At 42.2% G+C, this 17,048-nt stretch overlaps 2 protein-coding genes across 2 annotated transcripts in view; both read left to right on the forward strand.

Annotated features, from left to right (window-relative positions):
- ENTPD2 (ectonucleoside triphosphate diphosphohydrolase 2) overlaps positions 1-17,048 on the forward strand; it is a 169,638-nt gene that overhangs the window by 21,376 nt on the left and 131,214 nt on the right. The window lies entirely within an intron of this gene.
- On the forward strand, positions 4,205-5,222 carry LOC117367423 (protein FAM9A-like). The gene is made up of 2 exons (XM_033959939.1): positions 4,205-4,412; positions 4,592-5,222. Exons 1-2 carry the CDS (start codon positions 4,361-4,363, stop codon positions 4,879-4,881), a joined length of 342 nt encoding a protein of 113 aa, XP_033815830.1. The 5' UTR covers positions 4,205-4,360; the 3' UTR covers positions 4,882-5,222.

The following is a 17,048-nucleotide window of genomic DNA, read 5'->3' on the forward strand; positions in this document are numbered from 1 at the left end:
AGATGGACCATTCGGGTCTTTATCTGCCGTCATCTACTATGACATGCAAATAGGAATGGAAACATGGTAGACTCTGAATGATTTTCAGAGGACTGTGTTCCAGTTGCTAGCTCTACTACTACTACTACTACTAACTTTATTTTTGTATACCGCATTACCATGGAAGTTCTATGCGGTTAACAGATGAAGAGACTGTACATTACAGCGAAGTTACACATTTTTTTTTTTTTTTTGGCATAGCTACATTTACATTTTCGGCGACGCTACTTCTCCCTCTGGATTCGCGGGGGATAGGGGCAGAGCCGGACCGCGAATGGCGAAAAACCGCGCATATCCGGCTCTGACCCACCCCCACCTCCCTCCCGCCTTCCCAGCCTTACCTGGTGGTCTAGCGGGCTTTCAGGGCAGGAGCGATCTTCCTACGCTCCTGCCATGTGCAGATCGCCATTAGGAAATGGCTGCTGTGAGTTCCCGTAGTCTCTCGAGACTACGATGGTAACTCCCTATAGCTATTTCCTAATGGCAATCTGCATGGGGCAGGAGTGTAGGAAGATCGCTCTTGCCCCGAAAGCCCGCTAGACCACCAGTTAAGGCCAGGATGCCGGGGGGAAGACTTGAGCATGTTTTATTTTTTTTTTTTTTCCCCTCTCCAAAAAATCGCGAATATGTGAAATCGCGATTACTGAAACCGCGAATGGGGAGGGGGAAGTGTACTACTACTATTACTACTAATAACTTTGTTTGTATCCCGCAGTATCTTGCAATTCAGAGCATCAAGAGAAACTGCTAAAAAACGCAACGAAAAGTACATCTACATTAGCTTGAGAACATAGTTAGAATAGTTAAACAAATTTGTCAAATAAAGGTCTTCAATGATCTCCTAAATATATGATAAGAAAATGTGTTCAGAAACAAAACAATTAGGGCTCCTTTTACTAAGGTGCGCAGCAGATTAGCACGTGCTAACCCCGCGCTACATGGCTAGAACTAACGCCAACTCAATGCTGGCGTTGGCGTCTAGCGCGCGCAGCATTGTAGCGCGCGCTATTCCGCGCGTTAATGCCCTAACGTAGCTTAGTAAAAGGAGCCCTTAGTTTTGTTCCAAACCCCGGCCTGAAAAGATAGTTTTATCAAGAAATCTTTTAAAGTGACATCCTTCAAAGTCGGAAATGAAAAAAGAGTATTTCCACGTGTATGAAGAACTTTTGCCGGTAAAACAAAATGATTCAATAAATAAGTGGGAGCAATACCAAACAAAGTTTTGTAACTCAAACATCCAAATTTAAATATTATTCTGGCTTCTACCGGTAACCAATGCAGTTTTTTTAAATTATAATGTGTAATATGTTCAGATTTTTTAAAGTCAAAGATTTATGTATAGCTGTATTTTGAATCATTCTCAATCTCTTGATGGTTTTCTTGTAAGATCCCAACTACAGGTGAGACAAAGCGATGGGGCCAGATGGTGTACATCCAAGCATAGTAAATACTTTTCCTAGTACTCTTTGCTATGACCAGTCTGGTCTCTAGAATTAGCTCTGTTATTGTCTACTGCAGTGGTTCCCAAACCTGTCCTGGGGGACCCCCAGCCAGTCAGGTTTTCAAGATATCCCTAATGAATATGCATGAGAGAGATTTGCATACCTGTCACTTCCATTATATGCAAATCTCTCTCATGCATATTCATTAGGGATATCTTGAAAATCTGACTGGCCCTGGGGGTCCCCCAGGACAAGTTTGGGAACCACTGGTCTACTGTAACCTATTTGTTGACATGACTAGTCTGTTTTCAAACTATTGTGAATGTCTGCTTGTAACCCGTTCTGAGCTTCCGGGAGAACGAGATAGAAATTAAAATAAATAAATAAATAAATAGTAGAGGAACTTAGGGAAGTTCTGGTGGCTCCGCTGGCTGACTTTTTCAACGCTTCTCTAGAGTAGGTGGTGGTACCAGAGGACTAGAGAAAGGTGGATGTGGTCCCTCTCCACAAAAGTGGAAGTAAGAAAGAGGTAGGGAACTACAGACCCAAACGTCCGACTTTTTTGATAAGTAAATTAAAGGAATCTCTTTTTTAAAGCGGAGAATAGTGAAGTTTCTGGAATCCCATGGATTACAGGATCTGAGGCAATATGGATTCACTAGAGGTAGGTCTATTCAGACAAATCTCATCAATTTCTTTGACTGTGTGACCAGAGAATTGAATAGAGGGAGAATGCTATTTGTGGTGTATTTAGATTTTAGCAAAGCCTTTGACAGTGTTCCACGCAGGTGTCTAAGTGACGGACTGGGTCAGGAACTGGTTGAGTGGAAGGCAACAGAGGGTAGTGGTCAATGGAGATCGCTCTGAGGAAAGGGATGTTACCACTGGTGTGCATCAAGTTCGGTTCTTGGGCCTGTTCTTTTTAATATTTTTGTAAATGATATTGCTGAAGGGCTTTCTGGTAAGATTTGCCTCTTTGCGAATGATACCAAAATCTGCAATAGAGTAGACACCCCTGATGGTGTGAATAACATGAGGAACGATCTAGCAAAACTAGAGGAATGGTCTGAAATTTGGCAGCTAAGATTTAATGCTAAGAAATGGAAACTCTGGATGTTTCTAATATATTGGAGCGTTCAGATCCAGGAATTGTAACACCAGCTACAATGGTTTAATCTCCGATAAAGAGTGGTTGTTGAGAATGTTCTTTCATCATCATTATAAGAAGTTTTTTGATTTAAAAAATAAATGTTTTTCCTGATGTCTTAAGAGAGATGCAAAAAAAAGAAAAACCAATTTCTTTTGTTAAAACCTGGAGTATTACAGTTAGGAGCATTGCATTTCTTAAAATTTTCTTGTAAGTGTATTTTGAAATACAAATCTGTATGTTATATATTTTTCAATCCTTTACATCTAACCAATTTTTTGGTGGCAAAAAATCTTTGATTCCTGCTCCTCATTTGTCTTCTGTTGTTGAAGGTACTATATGAGATTTAATTAGAAGGACTTCACTGACCTTTCATTATAATCCCTTTGATTTATTGGTATTTAATTTTCTGATCCACCCTCTTCTATATAGTGGACTTTAGGTTAAACTCATGTTTCATTTACCTTTGACTTGATTAAATGTATTGTAATATATTATGCATGGGTTGAGCTTTTCTGTACAAGAATTTTATTGATTGTTTATTTAGTCTTCTATAAATAATAAAAAATGCAAGTTCATGAATTTGGGCTGCAAAAAGCTGAAGAGACAGTACAGTTTAGGTGGTGAAAAACCTTTGTGCACATGTTAGTATTTAGTATGCGCTAACTCAATTAGCACGCTAATCGGTTAACGCACCTTAGTAAAAGAGGGCCTAAGTGTGAGGAGGAAGGGACAAGCAGTAAAAATGAAAGTGAAATCTTTTGACCAGAATACTCCCTAAGTCATGGGATCTTTGGGCCAAATGACGCCTAAAAAATCAGCACCAAATAAGGTGCCACTCAGTGTGATAATGCAAAATATAGGCGCACTTTGCAGAATCGCACTGAGTGATGGCTAATAGCTCTTAGAGTGCCCATTTTAATTTAGGCATGTTGGTGTCCTTATTGGGGTGCCTTTCTCTTTGTTCACCCTTTACAGAATCGCGCCAATCACCGATGAAGCCGTCTTCATCGGTACATTATGACATCATGATGACATCGATGCGGGGACTTAATCTGTGCCATCGTTATTGCCTTATCGATTGTTCTGTATGTTTGCTATGTGTAAATTTGTAACTTTGTTGCTATCCTTTCACTATGTATGTAAAATTGTAACCCGTTCTGGGCTCTTCGGGGAGGATGGGCTAGAAAATTGGCTAAATAAATAAATGTCAGCAAAAAGGCATCCTAACTTTGGCTACAGCAACTCCAGGCTCTTAGCCATTCTGTTCCTGAAAAAGGAACATAAATACTTTGTCCTTCCAGGTCAGAGGAGAACACAGGAAGGCCTGGAAGAGACTGGTCAGGAGATTCAACAAAAAGACGTTCTTCCCTAGAGCTGTAAGTATATGTACATTGTTAGTGGTATCATTGTTGCTGTGATGGTAATAAAAATATATATATTAAAAGAAAACATGGTGGGAGACCTGGTCTGTTCCTGAAGGAGAGGCAAAACACAGTGAAGAAAGTGCTGGGAATCAGCGATTTTCTCTGTAAACGCTTGGAATCAGCGATTTCTCTATGTAAGCTGATGTAATTTGGGGGGAGGAGCCAGGAAGCTAAAAACCGTGAATAATCGAAACCGCGAATATGGAGGGAGAAATGTAATGTCATGTACCTGCACTTAACTTACCCCCTCTCTCTTTCCATATAGGCGGAAGTCCTCGGGAAACGGGCCCAGCTCCTATGGCTGCATGAGTCGGAATTCCTCCAGGGGGGTGCAGGAGGAACTGCATGCCCAGGTAGGTAAGTAAGGAGTCCATCTCATAGACCCTCTCCACCTCATATGCACTTCTATGCCAGCTATTGGATAAGTGCTCATGTATATACTTATTTGTAATAAAAAAATAAAGATTAGGACATGATCAAATGTATAGGTGACAGAGTACCTGACTAACCTATTTCTCTGTTTCCTTCCTTTCTAGCTCGGGCAGTGATGGTAGCACCCCCTGGAGCTGGTGCAGGGACTGGCCCTGTTCAGGAGGAGGAGGAGAGTGAGAGAGAAGAGGAAGAAGGTGAGACAGAAAGAGGGGAAGAGGAGGAGAAAAAGGAAGAGACAGAAGAAAAAGATGAAGAGGATACCTCCCCTGACCCCACCCATTTCCTTTTGCCCGACTACTCTGCCCCTCAGGAGGGGCTTTTGAGGTCTGGACCAGAGGGCCATGCCTTCTGCATCTTCTCCCACCCTCTCCAACACAGAGAGCTCAGTCTCTGAGGGTTCCAGGGACCGGTGCAGTTGCTGCTACAGATGCATCTGGCTCTGGAATCCAGGATGTATTGGGGAGGATGGGGGCCATACAGGAGGCCATTTATTTATTTGGATTTATATCCTGTCCTCCCAGAAGAGCTCAGAATGGGTTATAAGTTTACATACATAATAAAACATAACAGGATGTATATAATAAGGTAGAACAGGGTATAGTGATGTAGTACTTCACTGGCTTTTGGTGATTTCTAGGATTCACTTTAAATGTACTTGCCTAACTTTCAAGATCCTACATGGCATTCTCCCACTATCTTGGAATTCTTCGAGACCTGACACTACCAGATCCACCCACAAACTCAAACTATCTTTCCCCTCGTTAAAAGGCGTCATGTATGCAGGGAAATCAGGGAAATCCCTTTTCTTCAAATTCTTGAAATAACCTCCCTGCCCCGCTGCTGAACCTAGGCTCATTCCAATTATTCCGAAAGCATCTGAAAGTCTGGCTTTTCTCCAAAACGTAAAGCTGTCTATTTAAAATGTAAAGCTAGCTATCCTCTTCATAACCTCTAATTTCTTATTATGTCCTTCCCTCATTTAGTGAATTACCTGTAAACCATGCCGAGCTCTATCTTTATGGAGATGATGCGGTATACAAACTTTTTTTTTTTTTTAAATGAAAGCGTTTATTTAGATATACATAAAATATAAAATATACACAAAATATGCAGCAAGAACAAGGAACAACACACTGCAATCAAGAAAACACCAAAGGTGCTGTCAAAAGGTATACAAACTTAAGGTTTAGTTTAGAGTATGATAGTACATTTTAGATCATTACATGATAGGACAATATATAGGGGAACATGATAGTAGTCAAAAGCATGGCAATACTTAATAGGGTATGACGGGACAAGGTCTCATACAGCAGTGTTTTTCAACCGCTCTAGTGTGCCGCGAGATGTTGCCTAGGGTGCCGCAGGGCCGCCATCAGGGCAGTACTACCAGTCCTGCATTCAGGGGCCCGGAGCTGACAGGGGGCCCGAGGCAGGGGTGCCAGTAGCTCGCCAAGGCAAAGTGAGTCGATCACCCAGGACTCACTTTGTCTTGGCGATCTAATCTATCGAGCCGATAAGTCTTCTTCTCCCCGACGTCAATTCTGCAGTCGGAGAGGAAGTTCGGGCCAGCCAATCGCTGCCTGGCTGGGCGGAACTTCCTCTCCGATTGCAGAATTGACGTCAGGGAGAGCATGCGTCGGCTTTGGGGCCTGTTATCCATTGGTGGGTCCTGTTCCCCAATGGCAGCGGCAGTGGCAGTGGCTTGGGGAACGGCAGGGAGAAAGAAAGAAAGGGGGCAGGCAGGGAAACAGAAGGAAAGAAGAGAAACAGAAAAAAAGAAAGAAAGGTCAGGGAGAGAGGAAGAAAAAGTTGGGGGAGGGAATGAGGTGTGGAGGAGAGAAAGCATACAGGCTGATAGAAGGGAAGAAAGATTGGATGCACAGTCAGAAGAAGAAAGTGCAACCAGAAATCACCAGACAAGGTAGGAAAAATGATTTTATTTTAAATTTAGCAAAGTGGAGGCAGTATTACCACAGTTTTCAAAGGAATTTGCCCAAATAACTTAATAGTTTACTGGGTAAATTCCCAGAGATGAAAACTTCCCTTCACTTACTATGCACAGTTCTGAATTTATATCTGCTGTCTATATTTTACAATATGGTCCCCTTTTACTAAACCGCAATAGTGGTTTTTAGCGCAGGGAGCCTATGAGCGTCAAGAGCAGCGCTGGGCATTCAGCGCAGCTCCCTGCGCTAAAAACTGCTATTGTGGTTTAATAAAAAGGATGGAGGGTATATTTGTCTATTTTTGTATGCTATAAAAACCAAATACAGAGAGAGACTGAGAGCTGTTGACGAAGAGCTACGTGTGTGTCTTTCTTCGATTCCAGCCAGAATATCAGCTTTGTGTTCAGCCAAACAGGCCCAGGTTTCGCACTGAATAAAGTATTTTATAATTTTTCACTATTCTGTTTACTTAATATTTCATAATAAAGTAATTATAAAATACTTTCTTTGTGTTTATTTGATTCCTATTCAAGAGAATTACTTTATATATAGTCAATATAGGCACAGAGTTAAATTTTTTAACATTTTCTAATGGTGGTGTGCCTCGTGATTTTTTTCATGAAACAAGTGTGCCTTTGCACAAAAAAGGTTGAAAAACACTGTCATACAGCATGGGGAGGTGATGATATGAGTTTGGTGTGACATTGCGGTAACTAATAGAGCTTGACCAGATCACCGAGGCGTACCTCCATTCATACTGGCTACCAATTCAAGCAAGAATACAATTCAAGTTCTACTGTCTTCTATTTAAAACCATGAACAGAAACAGCCCAATATACCTAAACAACCGTCTAATCCGAACCACCTCAACCAGACAAAGGAGAACCCACGCTCCATTCACATACCCACCAATCAGAGAAGTCAAACGGAAAAGGCTGTATAATGGCCTCCTGGCCACACAAGCAGCGAGATTAGGCCGCCAACTCTCTACTTTGCTGATAACGACCCCTGACTACAGAACATTTAGAAAAGAAATAAAAACCATACTATTTAAAAAATCCCTGATACCCAACAATCAAAACCAACCTAACGCCTCCCTACTCTCTAAAACAACCTAATGCCACAAGAACTACCTCATTTCTATGAATCGAGTTGACTACTCCCTAATTATTCTATAATTCCTCTGGAAATGGCCAGATAGGTCCTTTTTGTAATCCGCCTTGAACCTCAAGGTAACGGCGGAATATAAATCACTAATATAATGTAATGTAATTATAGTGCTTGACAGTATGAAACATGGTAAGGCAGTTCATAACAGAGCATTCTGGTGCATTAGAATGCATGACAGTACATGGTACGGCAGAAATATGGCAGTACAATACATACCTGTGAATGATAATATATGCTAAGTGTGGTATAGCATGGAATGTCTGGAATAGTATAGCATGGAATTGCCTTTCAAATGCACATTGATGTTTAGTATCAGACTGATGTCAGCAAAGGAATCCATTGGTCATGATGCTTAGTATTGTTTAATATAGAATCAGCTGTAAAAAGGTCAAAGCTTAAAAAAAGACAAGTTCCACTTATGTACATTATCTCCCAAAAAGAAAAAAAAATCCAATTGAGCAGCTGTTGATTTCAGGATGATGATTTCATTTTCCTGTCAGTTTAACGATGTGTGAATAAAATGCAACAAAGCCTGCCAAGTATGCAGGTGTTTAGAAACATGACGGCAGATAAAGGCCAAATGGCTCATCTAGTCTGCCCATCTGCAGAAACCATGAAATAATTTGCTTGTTTTATATACACAAATACTACATAAAACTATCAGGGCAATATTCAGCTATGAGCTGCAGCAGACAACATTTCTTTAAGCTCTGGCTGTTACCAACTGAACCAGACCTGGGCAGTGCAAGAACCTGGATTTGGATATTCTCTCAGGGTTTCTGCACCTGGCATTGTGCTTGTTAACAGGTTTCCGGGTCTCGCTGAGTCTTGTCAGGTAGAAACCGATGTTTCAGCCACCATGCTGTGGCTTTCTTCAGGGTATGCTTTGAGTTCTGCAGTTTTTCTTTTGTAAATAGTGAGTTCCCTGACCTGATTGGGAACAGGGCAGTCCACTAATTTGAATTTTGGCGGGAAAGTCAGTTGGTCAGAAATCTGAATTTTGTTGTGAAAATCAGTTGGTCTCTTTTTCCATAGAATGGAAAAGTCTCTGGTGGGTTTAGAGATGTTCTTCCTGTGGAGCTGGGTTACATGTTCTCTCAGGGTTTCTTGCAGCTGGCATTGTGCTTGTAACAGGTTTCTGGGTCTCACTACGTCATGTCAGTGCTGGCTCCTATCCTGGTATTGGCAATACATATCTGGGTACTTGGCAGACTGTGGGAGTTACCTGGGCACTTCCAGTATTCAAAGGCGGTACCCAGATAACAACACAGTTAACTTAGGACATTTTTTTGCAGTTCTAAGTTAACCAGATTGTTATCCAAATACCACAGCTGAATATGGTGATGTCCATATTCAATGCCCAGCTACATCCCAGCAGTAACCCTCAAATTCTATAAATGTAATGTAATGTAATTTATTTCTTATATACCGCTACATCCGTTAGGTTCTAAGCGGTTTGAAGAAAATATACATTAAGATTATAAATGAGAAGTAAGAAGGTACTTAAAAAATTCCCTTACTGTCCCGAAGGCTCACAATCTAACTAAAGTACCTGGAAATTAATAAAGAAGAGAAAATAAAGATGGTTGAAAAAAGAAAAATTCTATGTGAACTTATAGGATGGAAATTAAACTGACAGTGAAGAACTATATGAAAAATACATATGGAATGTAGTTAGAGAGGGTAGGTTACAATCTATTTATGGTATTTGTTTAATTGGAAGGTGTTAAGGTGGGTAATTTGGGAGAAGGTTATCTGAAGGTAGGTGAATCTTCTGGAGGTAAAAGAGGAGGGGTTAAGATATTTGGATGAATTTTTTGAAAAGCAGGGTTTTGATTTCTTTTCTGAATGTTTTGAAGTTGTCTGATATTGTCATAAGATTAGAGATGGAATGGTTGATTTTTGCTGCTTGTGTTGCCAGAAGGTTGTCAAACATTTTCTTGCGTTGTGTGCCTTTGAGTGGGGGGAAGGCGAAAGGGTTCGAGGTTCTTCTGTGTCTTGAGGTGGAAATTTGGTTTAAGCGGTTGTTTAGATAGGAGGGGGAAGAGCCGTGTAATGCTTTGAATATCAGGCAGTGGAATTTGAATTGGATTCGTGCTTGTATGGGTAACCAGTGAGAGTCTAAGAAGGCAGTTGTTATGTGATCATATTTTTTGAGTGAGTAGATCAATCTGAGGGCGGTGTTTTGTATGGTCTGGAGTTGTTTTATCATAGTGGCTGGACAAGGAAGATATAGGGAGTTGCAATAATCCAGCAGACCTAAGACTAGGGATTGGATGATTAGTCTAAATTGTGCTTGGTCAAAGAATTTTCTGATTTTACGGAGATTTCTCATGGTTAGAAAAGCTTTCTGGGTTGTTTTGTTGATCTGGGGCTGCATTGTGCAACATCTGTCTATCGTAACTCCTAGGAGTTTTAATTCGGGTTGTATTGGGTATTTGGTATTTTTGATTTTCAGTTCAGTGATGGTAGGAGTTTGGGCTTTTTCGAGCAAAAGGAATTTTGTTTTTTCAGAATTTAGTTTTAGTTTGTGATCCATCATCCATTTTTCTACTGTGTCTAAGGTTGTTTCTATAAATGGCATCCAAAGTTAAGCACGTAATTGGGTGTTCAGCTATAGAATAGGGTCAGTTACACAGATAAACTAGTTGGCTTAATTGGCACTAATCATTAATAATTGGCCTTAAGTATTAATTGGCACACGTTATCTTTGCCTTTTTCTTATAGTGTGAAACTCCAAATGGGGTGTGGCCAGGGAAGGAGCCTAGGTGGGTCAGGGGCATGTCCCACATTTAGGAGCAGTTTATAAAATATTTGAATTTACATATCTAAATGCCAGTAGGCATGAGCATTCACATCAGCCTTTGGCTGGCATAATTGAACACTCCCCTAAAAGGCATGAAAATGTGGACTTAAGTTAGTGCAATGCCCCCCTCAGGGCAGCTCTGGGTTGGGTTCAAATTGGCTGGAGACCCTCCAAAGACAGTTTCTTTTCGTTCCTCACTTGTTTGATGCTCTGCACCTCCACCTGGGGAAAAGAAGGATTAGCAGATGGATCACCCTCCTCTACACCCCCAGGAACAATCCGAAAAAGATGGCTGTGAACAAGTCTGGCTAATAAATTAAACGGGTTTTATTTAAACTATTTACATAGGCTTATTATTATGCGTTTTAAGTATTAGTTCAATTACTATAAACAATTTTTAACAATATTGATGATAACAAGAATTGCTGCTGCTGGGTCAGACCAGCGGTCCATCCTGCCCAGCAGTCCGCTCACGCGGCAGCCCTCAGGTCAAAGACCAATGCTCTAAATGAGTCCAGTCTCACCTGTGTACGTTCCAGTTTAGCAGGAACTTGTCCAACTTTCTCTTGAATCCCTGGAGGGTGTTTCCCCCTATAACAGACTCTGGAAGAGCGTTCCAGTTGTCTACCACTCTCTACGTCAGAGAAAGAGCGGGACCGCCGGAAGAGGAAGCAGCGTAGACGCAGGGCTAAGAGAAGGGGCAGGACCGCCGGCAGAGGAAGCAGCAGGACGACGGTAGGCAGCTTCTACATGATGGAGGGGTGGGGAGGCTGTGGGGGTGCGAGCAGTCCTTCGGGGTGGGGGTGCGTGTTCGAGCGCGAGCGGTCCTTCGGGGTGGGGGTGCGTGTTCGAGCGCGAGCGGTCCTTCGGGGTGGGGTTGCGAGCGGTTCTGCGGAGTGAATCGGGGGGGGGGGGAACTATGTAAAAAAAAAAAGGGGGATAACGCACACACGAATATAACGCGCATGATTATACTCGGTTTGTAAAAATCGTGTATAACGCGCGCGTTATATGCGTGAAAATACGGTATACCTTAGAGGAAAGGAGAGACAGGGGAGATATGATTCAGACATTCAAATACTTGAAGGGTATTAACGTAGAACAAAATCTTTTCCAGAGAAAGGAAAATGGTAAAACCAGAGGACAGAATTTGAGGTTGAGGGGTGGTAGATTCAGGGGCAATGTTAGGAAATTCTACTTTATGGAGAGGGTAGTGGATGCCTGGAATGTGCTCCCGAGAGCGGTGGTGGAGAGTAAAACTGTGACTGAGTTCAAAGAAGCGTGGGATGAACACAGAAGATTTAGAATCAGAAAATAATATTAAATATTGAACTAGGCCAGTACTGGGCAGACTTGCACGGTCTGTGTCTGTGTATGGCCATTTGGTGGAGGATGGGCTGGGGAGGGCTTCAATGGCTGGGAGGGTGTAGATGGGCTAGGGTAAGTCTTAACAGAGATTTCAGCAGTTGGAACCCAAGCACAGTACCGGGTAAAGCTTTGGATTCTTGCCCAGAAATAGCTAAGAAGAAAAAAAAAAAAAATTTTTTTTAATTGAATCGGGTTGGGCAGACTGGATGGACCATTCTGGTCTTTATCTGCCATCATCTACTATGTTACTATGTTATTACAATCGGGTCAACCAGACTAGGGAAATTATTAGTTCCCTATAAGCTTTCTCATAGTTTACATTCATTGACTGTTCACCAATTTGCCTTACCTGCTGTTCATTTGGTACTTCTAGCATCTACTCCGAAGTCTGCCTTTTTTGCAGCAGTTCCTCGACTGTGGAATTCCCTCCCAGTCATAATTCATTCTGAGTTATCTTATGTAAAGTTCAGATCAAATGGTTAAGACACATCTATTGGTTTAGCATTTTTATGAGATGATTGGTGATTCTATGTTGTGCAGTAATACTGGCTTCAAGCTTCTCTGTGAAGAATCAATGAAGAGACTCCATTCATCTGGACAATGCAGTTGTGACAAACTATTGAAGAGCCCGTTGATGTCATGACAAATGCACAATGAGCCATTTACAGTGAAGAATGTTGTTAGGTTATGATTCCTTTTTCTGTAATGAGTTATATTAGCATCTTTTGCAAACAAGTGCTTTTGCTTAAGCCTTGAAGCAAGAAGTTCTGTTTTTTCTTTTGAAAGATTTAGATCACAAATAAGATCATTGAGCTCAGTTTGTGTAAAGGTCTCTGGTTCTGAATCTTCATCATTCACATCATCAGTATTAGATAATTCTGGATTGTGACCAGCTGCTGCATCATCACATTCCTCATCATGTTCCACATAAGCAAATCCATCTTGTAGAGGTACAGGGACAGGCAGTGAGTCATCATGAGGAACAGGCCTAATAGCAGAATACAGAGTAGGATATATAATTTTGTGCTTAGTTTTAGCTGAGAATCCACTTGCGTTCACAAGGCAAAAGTAGCAATCTTTAATATGGTCTCGCGGTTTCCTCCATATCATTGAGATTGCAAATGACATAGCTGCCTTTCATTGATTGATCCAGTTACGAAGTCCATTGGAACAACCGGTACAGATGATTGTGGAGCCCAAGACTTATCCTGGACACCCAGTGGACGGCCAAAGTACAATTTGTATACATTCTTCAGATCTATGGTAATTGGGCGATGTTATGCTTTCATCGTGAACAAACCACAGATGTAACAGAAACTATCTGGATGATTAGTACAATGTCTTGGCATGATAAAGACTGATATTAACCACCGTCTGTAGTATATAAAAAAAAGACAACTGTCGTTTACCCTCCTTATACGTTTATCCTATAAACACATGATATATCGCCCAATTAACATTTATAATTATATATAATGAGCCTCATTACAAAAATGTGACGTGCCAGTGAATAACTAAACAGATTTGAAATCAGCATGAAAAATACTACAAAATCCACCCGTTAACTCTAATGAAAATGATGTGTTGACCTGTGCAACCTTAATTTGTAACCCAGATTTTCAGAACCTATAACTTACAGACTTTGTCAGCCTTTAAACCCTTTGTTTTGTTGTCTAGTCCACCTTCACCCAGTCCCCAGATATCACCCTTCCTCTGGATCTCTCTTGGTCAGGTGGCTGCTGGACTTCCGGGCTGGCTACTAAGTACTATTTAACATTTCTAAAGTGCTGATAGGCATACATAGCGCTGTTCAATAACATATTTAAGAGATGGTCCCTGCTCAGTAGAGCTTACAATTTAAAATTAACAGACATCAGGACAAGTAGGGGCTTAGGGAGTTACTTGGATTGCTTAGGGTGAGGGGGTTATAAGTTAAATGCTTCCAACTACTGACGCTAGAAGGGTGTATGGACAGGATGAAGCATGGCATAACGAGCCTTTTAGCTGCCCAAGGCCATGCTCCATCCTAAGAGCCAGACCCCTTCCAACGTTAGTACTCTGACCCCCCTCCTGAGGCAGCTCACTTTGCTCTTAGGGGTCCCCTCCCCCATAACATTTGTAAATAGTCCTTTTTAGTTCTGTTCCTCTCTTTTCCATATTTAGCCTTCCCCATTTTTTAAATTGTACCTTTACTTACCCCCCTTTTTTTTAGTTTATTTTATATTTTTTGCATTGTAAAACAGATTTTATTAAAGTTAATATTTGCATTTGATTATATGGATGTCCTGTGTCTGTTTCTCAGCCTGGCATTGGGTCCTTTGTGTGATATTTGTTTTGTAGTTTTAGTCCAGGATCACATGTGAGCAAATACAGGTCAGCTGGTGCTCTTACCCAATTCCCCTGGCTCCTACCCACTTCCCTTAGCTCCTAGCCACCCCCAAACATGGCATAGCCCCACAGTCCAGGAAAGCAGATTGCAGCTGTGACACAGGATGACAATATTCCACAGCTGGAAGTAGATGAGATTGATACTAGGAACACAGGCAGGCGGGTGATACACTCCTATTGAATGATAAATTCCCCTGTATGTCCAAATGAAGGTCCAGTCTACTTGAGGAAGGGAGTAAGCAGAAGCAGCTGGGACACGCATCACCAATATACTCTTGGAGTCCATTAGACCAAATCACCTGCACCTGAACGTCATCGGTTATACGGAGCAGCAGCCACCATCATGACACCAAGAACTGTAGAATGAGGATGCCCTTACATAGCCATATGAATATATAGGTCTGGCACACTTGAACAGGGATAAGAGCATATCAACATATTGGGAATGTAGAACACTGATCACAGGGACTGCTTAGGGAAGAGGGTGGAGCTGGCATGGGGAAAGAGAAGACACCCCCTCCTCCCCAGTCACAAACACAGCAACTTGAACTAGATTGGGTTACAAGCTTGGCGGACAAAGGGAGAGGAGACAGGAGTGTTATGGGAAGGGAAGAGATGACAATGCAGATAAGAGGAAAGCAAGCAGAAGCAACTGCAATAGTACAATGTATATGGAATTAGGTCATAGCACACATCAAAGATCACAAGTCTTACCAATATACTGCACTCTCACCTATTTATAATTTGGAGTAGGAGCCACTTCCAGGCCACCAAGAACTGCACAACAATGATGCGCTTGTATAGCAACATGAAGGTCTGGGACTGAGCAGGGACAAGGAGGATATGATAAGGAGCATGTCGGCATGTGGGAAATGTATATCATAGATCATAAGGGTTTAGAGAGAGGGAAGAAAGGACAGTACAGGTAGTATAGGCAAGAGGGGAGTAAGCATGAACAACAGAAATAGTAAAGTGAAGAATATGTTTCCTCTCCCTTATTGTAATAATATGTTTCCTCTCCCTTGTTGTAATAATAATATGTTTCCTCTCCCTTGTTGTAATAATAATAATAATCATAATAGCTTTATTTATATCCCATCATACTTTTTCAGTTCAAGACGGTGTACAACAAGAGGTGCTGTAAGGATAAGGTGACCATACGTCTCGTTTTCAACGGGACAGTCCCGTTTCGGACTGACCGTCCTGTTGTCCTGACCCACTGCTTCGGGACACCGAAATGTCCTGTTTTCAGGGACAGCATCCCGAAGCTGTGCGCGGGGACACCAAGACGGGCGATCACTTTCCCTCCCTGCCGCGTCGATTTAAACTCTGGGACGCCACCGCTGCTCCTTGCCTTCTTCCCGACGTCAATTTTGACATCAGAAAGGAAGTTCCGGGCCAGCCAATCGCTGCTTGGCTGGCCCGAACTTCCTCTCTGACGTCAAAATTGACGTCAGGAAGAAGGCAAGAAGCAGTGGTGGTGGCCCAGGGTTTGAATCGGCGTGGCAGGGAGGCAGACTGGCAGGCAGCAGCGGTGGACGGACGGGTGGGTGGCCTCTGGGGATACACAATGGGGGTCATGAACCAATCTCAAAGGGGATAAGCATGGTCACCTGCATTCAGAATGAGGAAGGACAGAACATGTTAGAAAGGTGAAGTAAAGGCTGCTTTGTTTACCTCATTGGAATAACTACAAGACAGCATTGTATCTTCCAAAACAGACAATATTCGTTTATTGTTAGTATAAAAACTTACAAAAGTACAGCAGCAAAGGCATAGCAGAAAAATGTATTGTCAGTTCAGAATATGCAATGGAGAGAAGAATTTGCACCCATATGCTTAGCAGGGGGCTAGCAGTTCCCCGTAGCATAAGTAAGTGAATCTCTCTGGCTTTAACTAGAATGCACGTGTTTTTTATACAGAGAAATTCTTCCTTTGTTCCAAAAAGTACATCCCCGAATTACCTAACTCTTCCTCTCAGTCCACGCCTCTCTCATCTCCATCCCCCCCTCCCCAGTAAGGGAGGGGGGGCCTTGCAGAAACAGAGAATTCTTGGTGAACTTTCTTTCTTTCTCCAGCGCTGAGAGCTGTAGATGCTAATTAGTGGTTTTACAATTCTGTGCATCTTCGAGATGGTGTCCTTGTATGCTGAAAGTTGACAAAGGTGACCTTTCAACAATCCAGCTGCTTGGTTCCCATAACTTGGTTCAGAGACAGGGAGCAAATGTTTTGGTACCAAGTTCTCTCATCTCGCTACACCCACATCGTCCTGCAGGGATCCTTGCTCATTATAAAAGTGTTATGGCTTTCCAGGGTGCCTGAAGTCATACAGCACTGATAACAGTTCAGCAGAACCTTGGAGAAATATCCTCCCAGCAGGGAATGGAGACAAACACGTTAGCATTGCAAAGGCTGCAGGTGTTTACAGACAGCAAGGTACAGGCTGGGCCTGGCTATGGGAAAATATAGGTCTGTAGTGTCCAGCATACACAAGTGAGGCCAGTATGTCCAGTTGAATCATCTGTATGTCCAGGTTATCCATGTCAAAGGGAACACACATCTGTTGCATGTTGTCCAGTTCCACAGGTATGTTCTTCACCATCACCCAGAACATTTGTGCTAAAAGGAGAGAAATGTGGTCAGTGATCAAAAGCTTTCTTTAAAGGTTAGCTTGCTATCTGGCACTAGATCTGCAATGAGATAAATGTTGTTTACCATCAACACCATGAAATGGAGGCATAACCCCCCCCCTACACACGCACAACCCCCCCCCCAAAACTGTGGTGGCTTATGTGGGTGGAAAGTCTGGAAGAGGGCTGAACAAGTAGCAGCATAGAGTCCAGTGGCAAACTCCAGCTCAATGCTTTGGAGAGGGAGATATTG

Source organism: Geotrypetes seraphini, chromosome 10 (assembly GCF_902459505.1).
Source record: "Geotrypetes seraphini chromosome 10, aGeoSer1.1, whole genome shotgun sequence".
Lineage (NCBI taxonomy): Eukaryota > Metazoa > Chordata > Amphibia > Gymnophiona > Dermophiidae > Geotrypetes > Geotrypetes seraphini.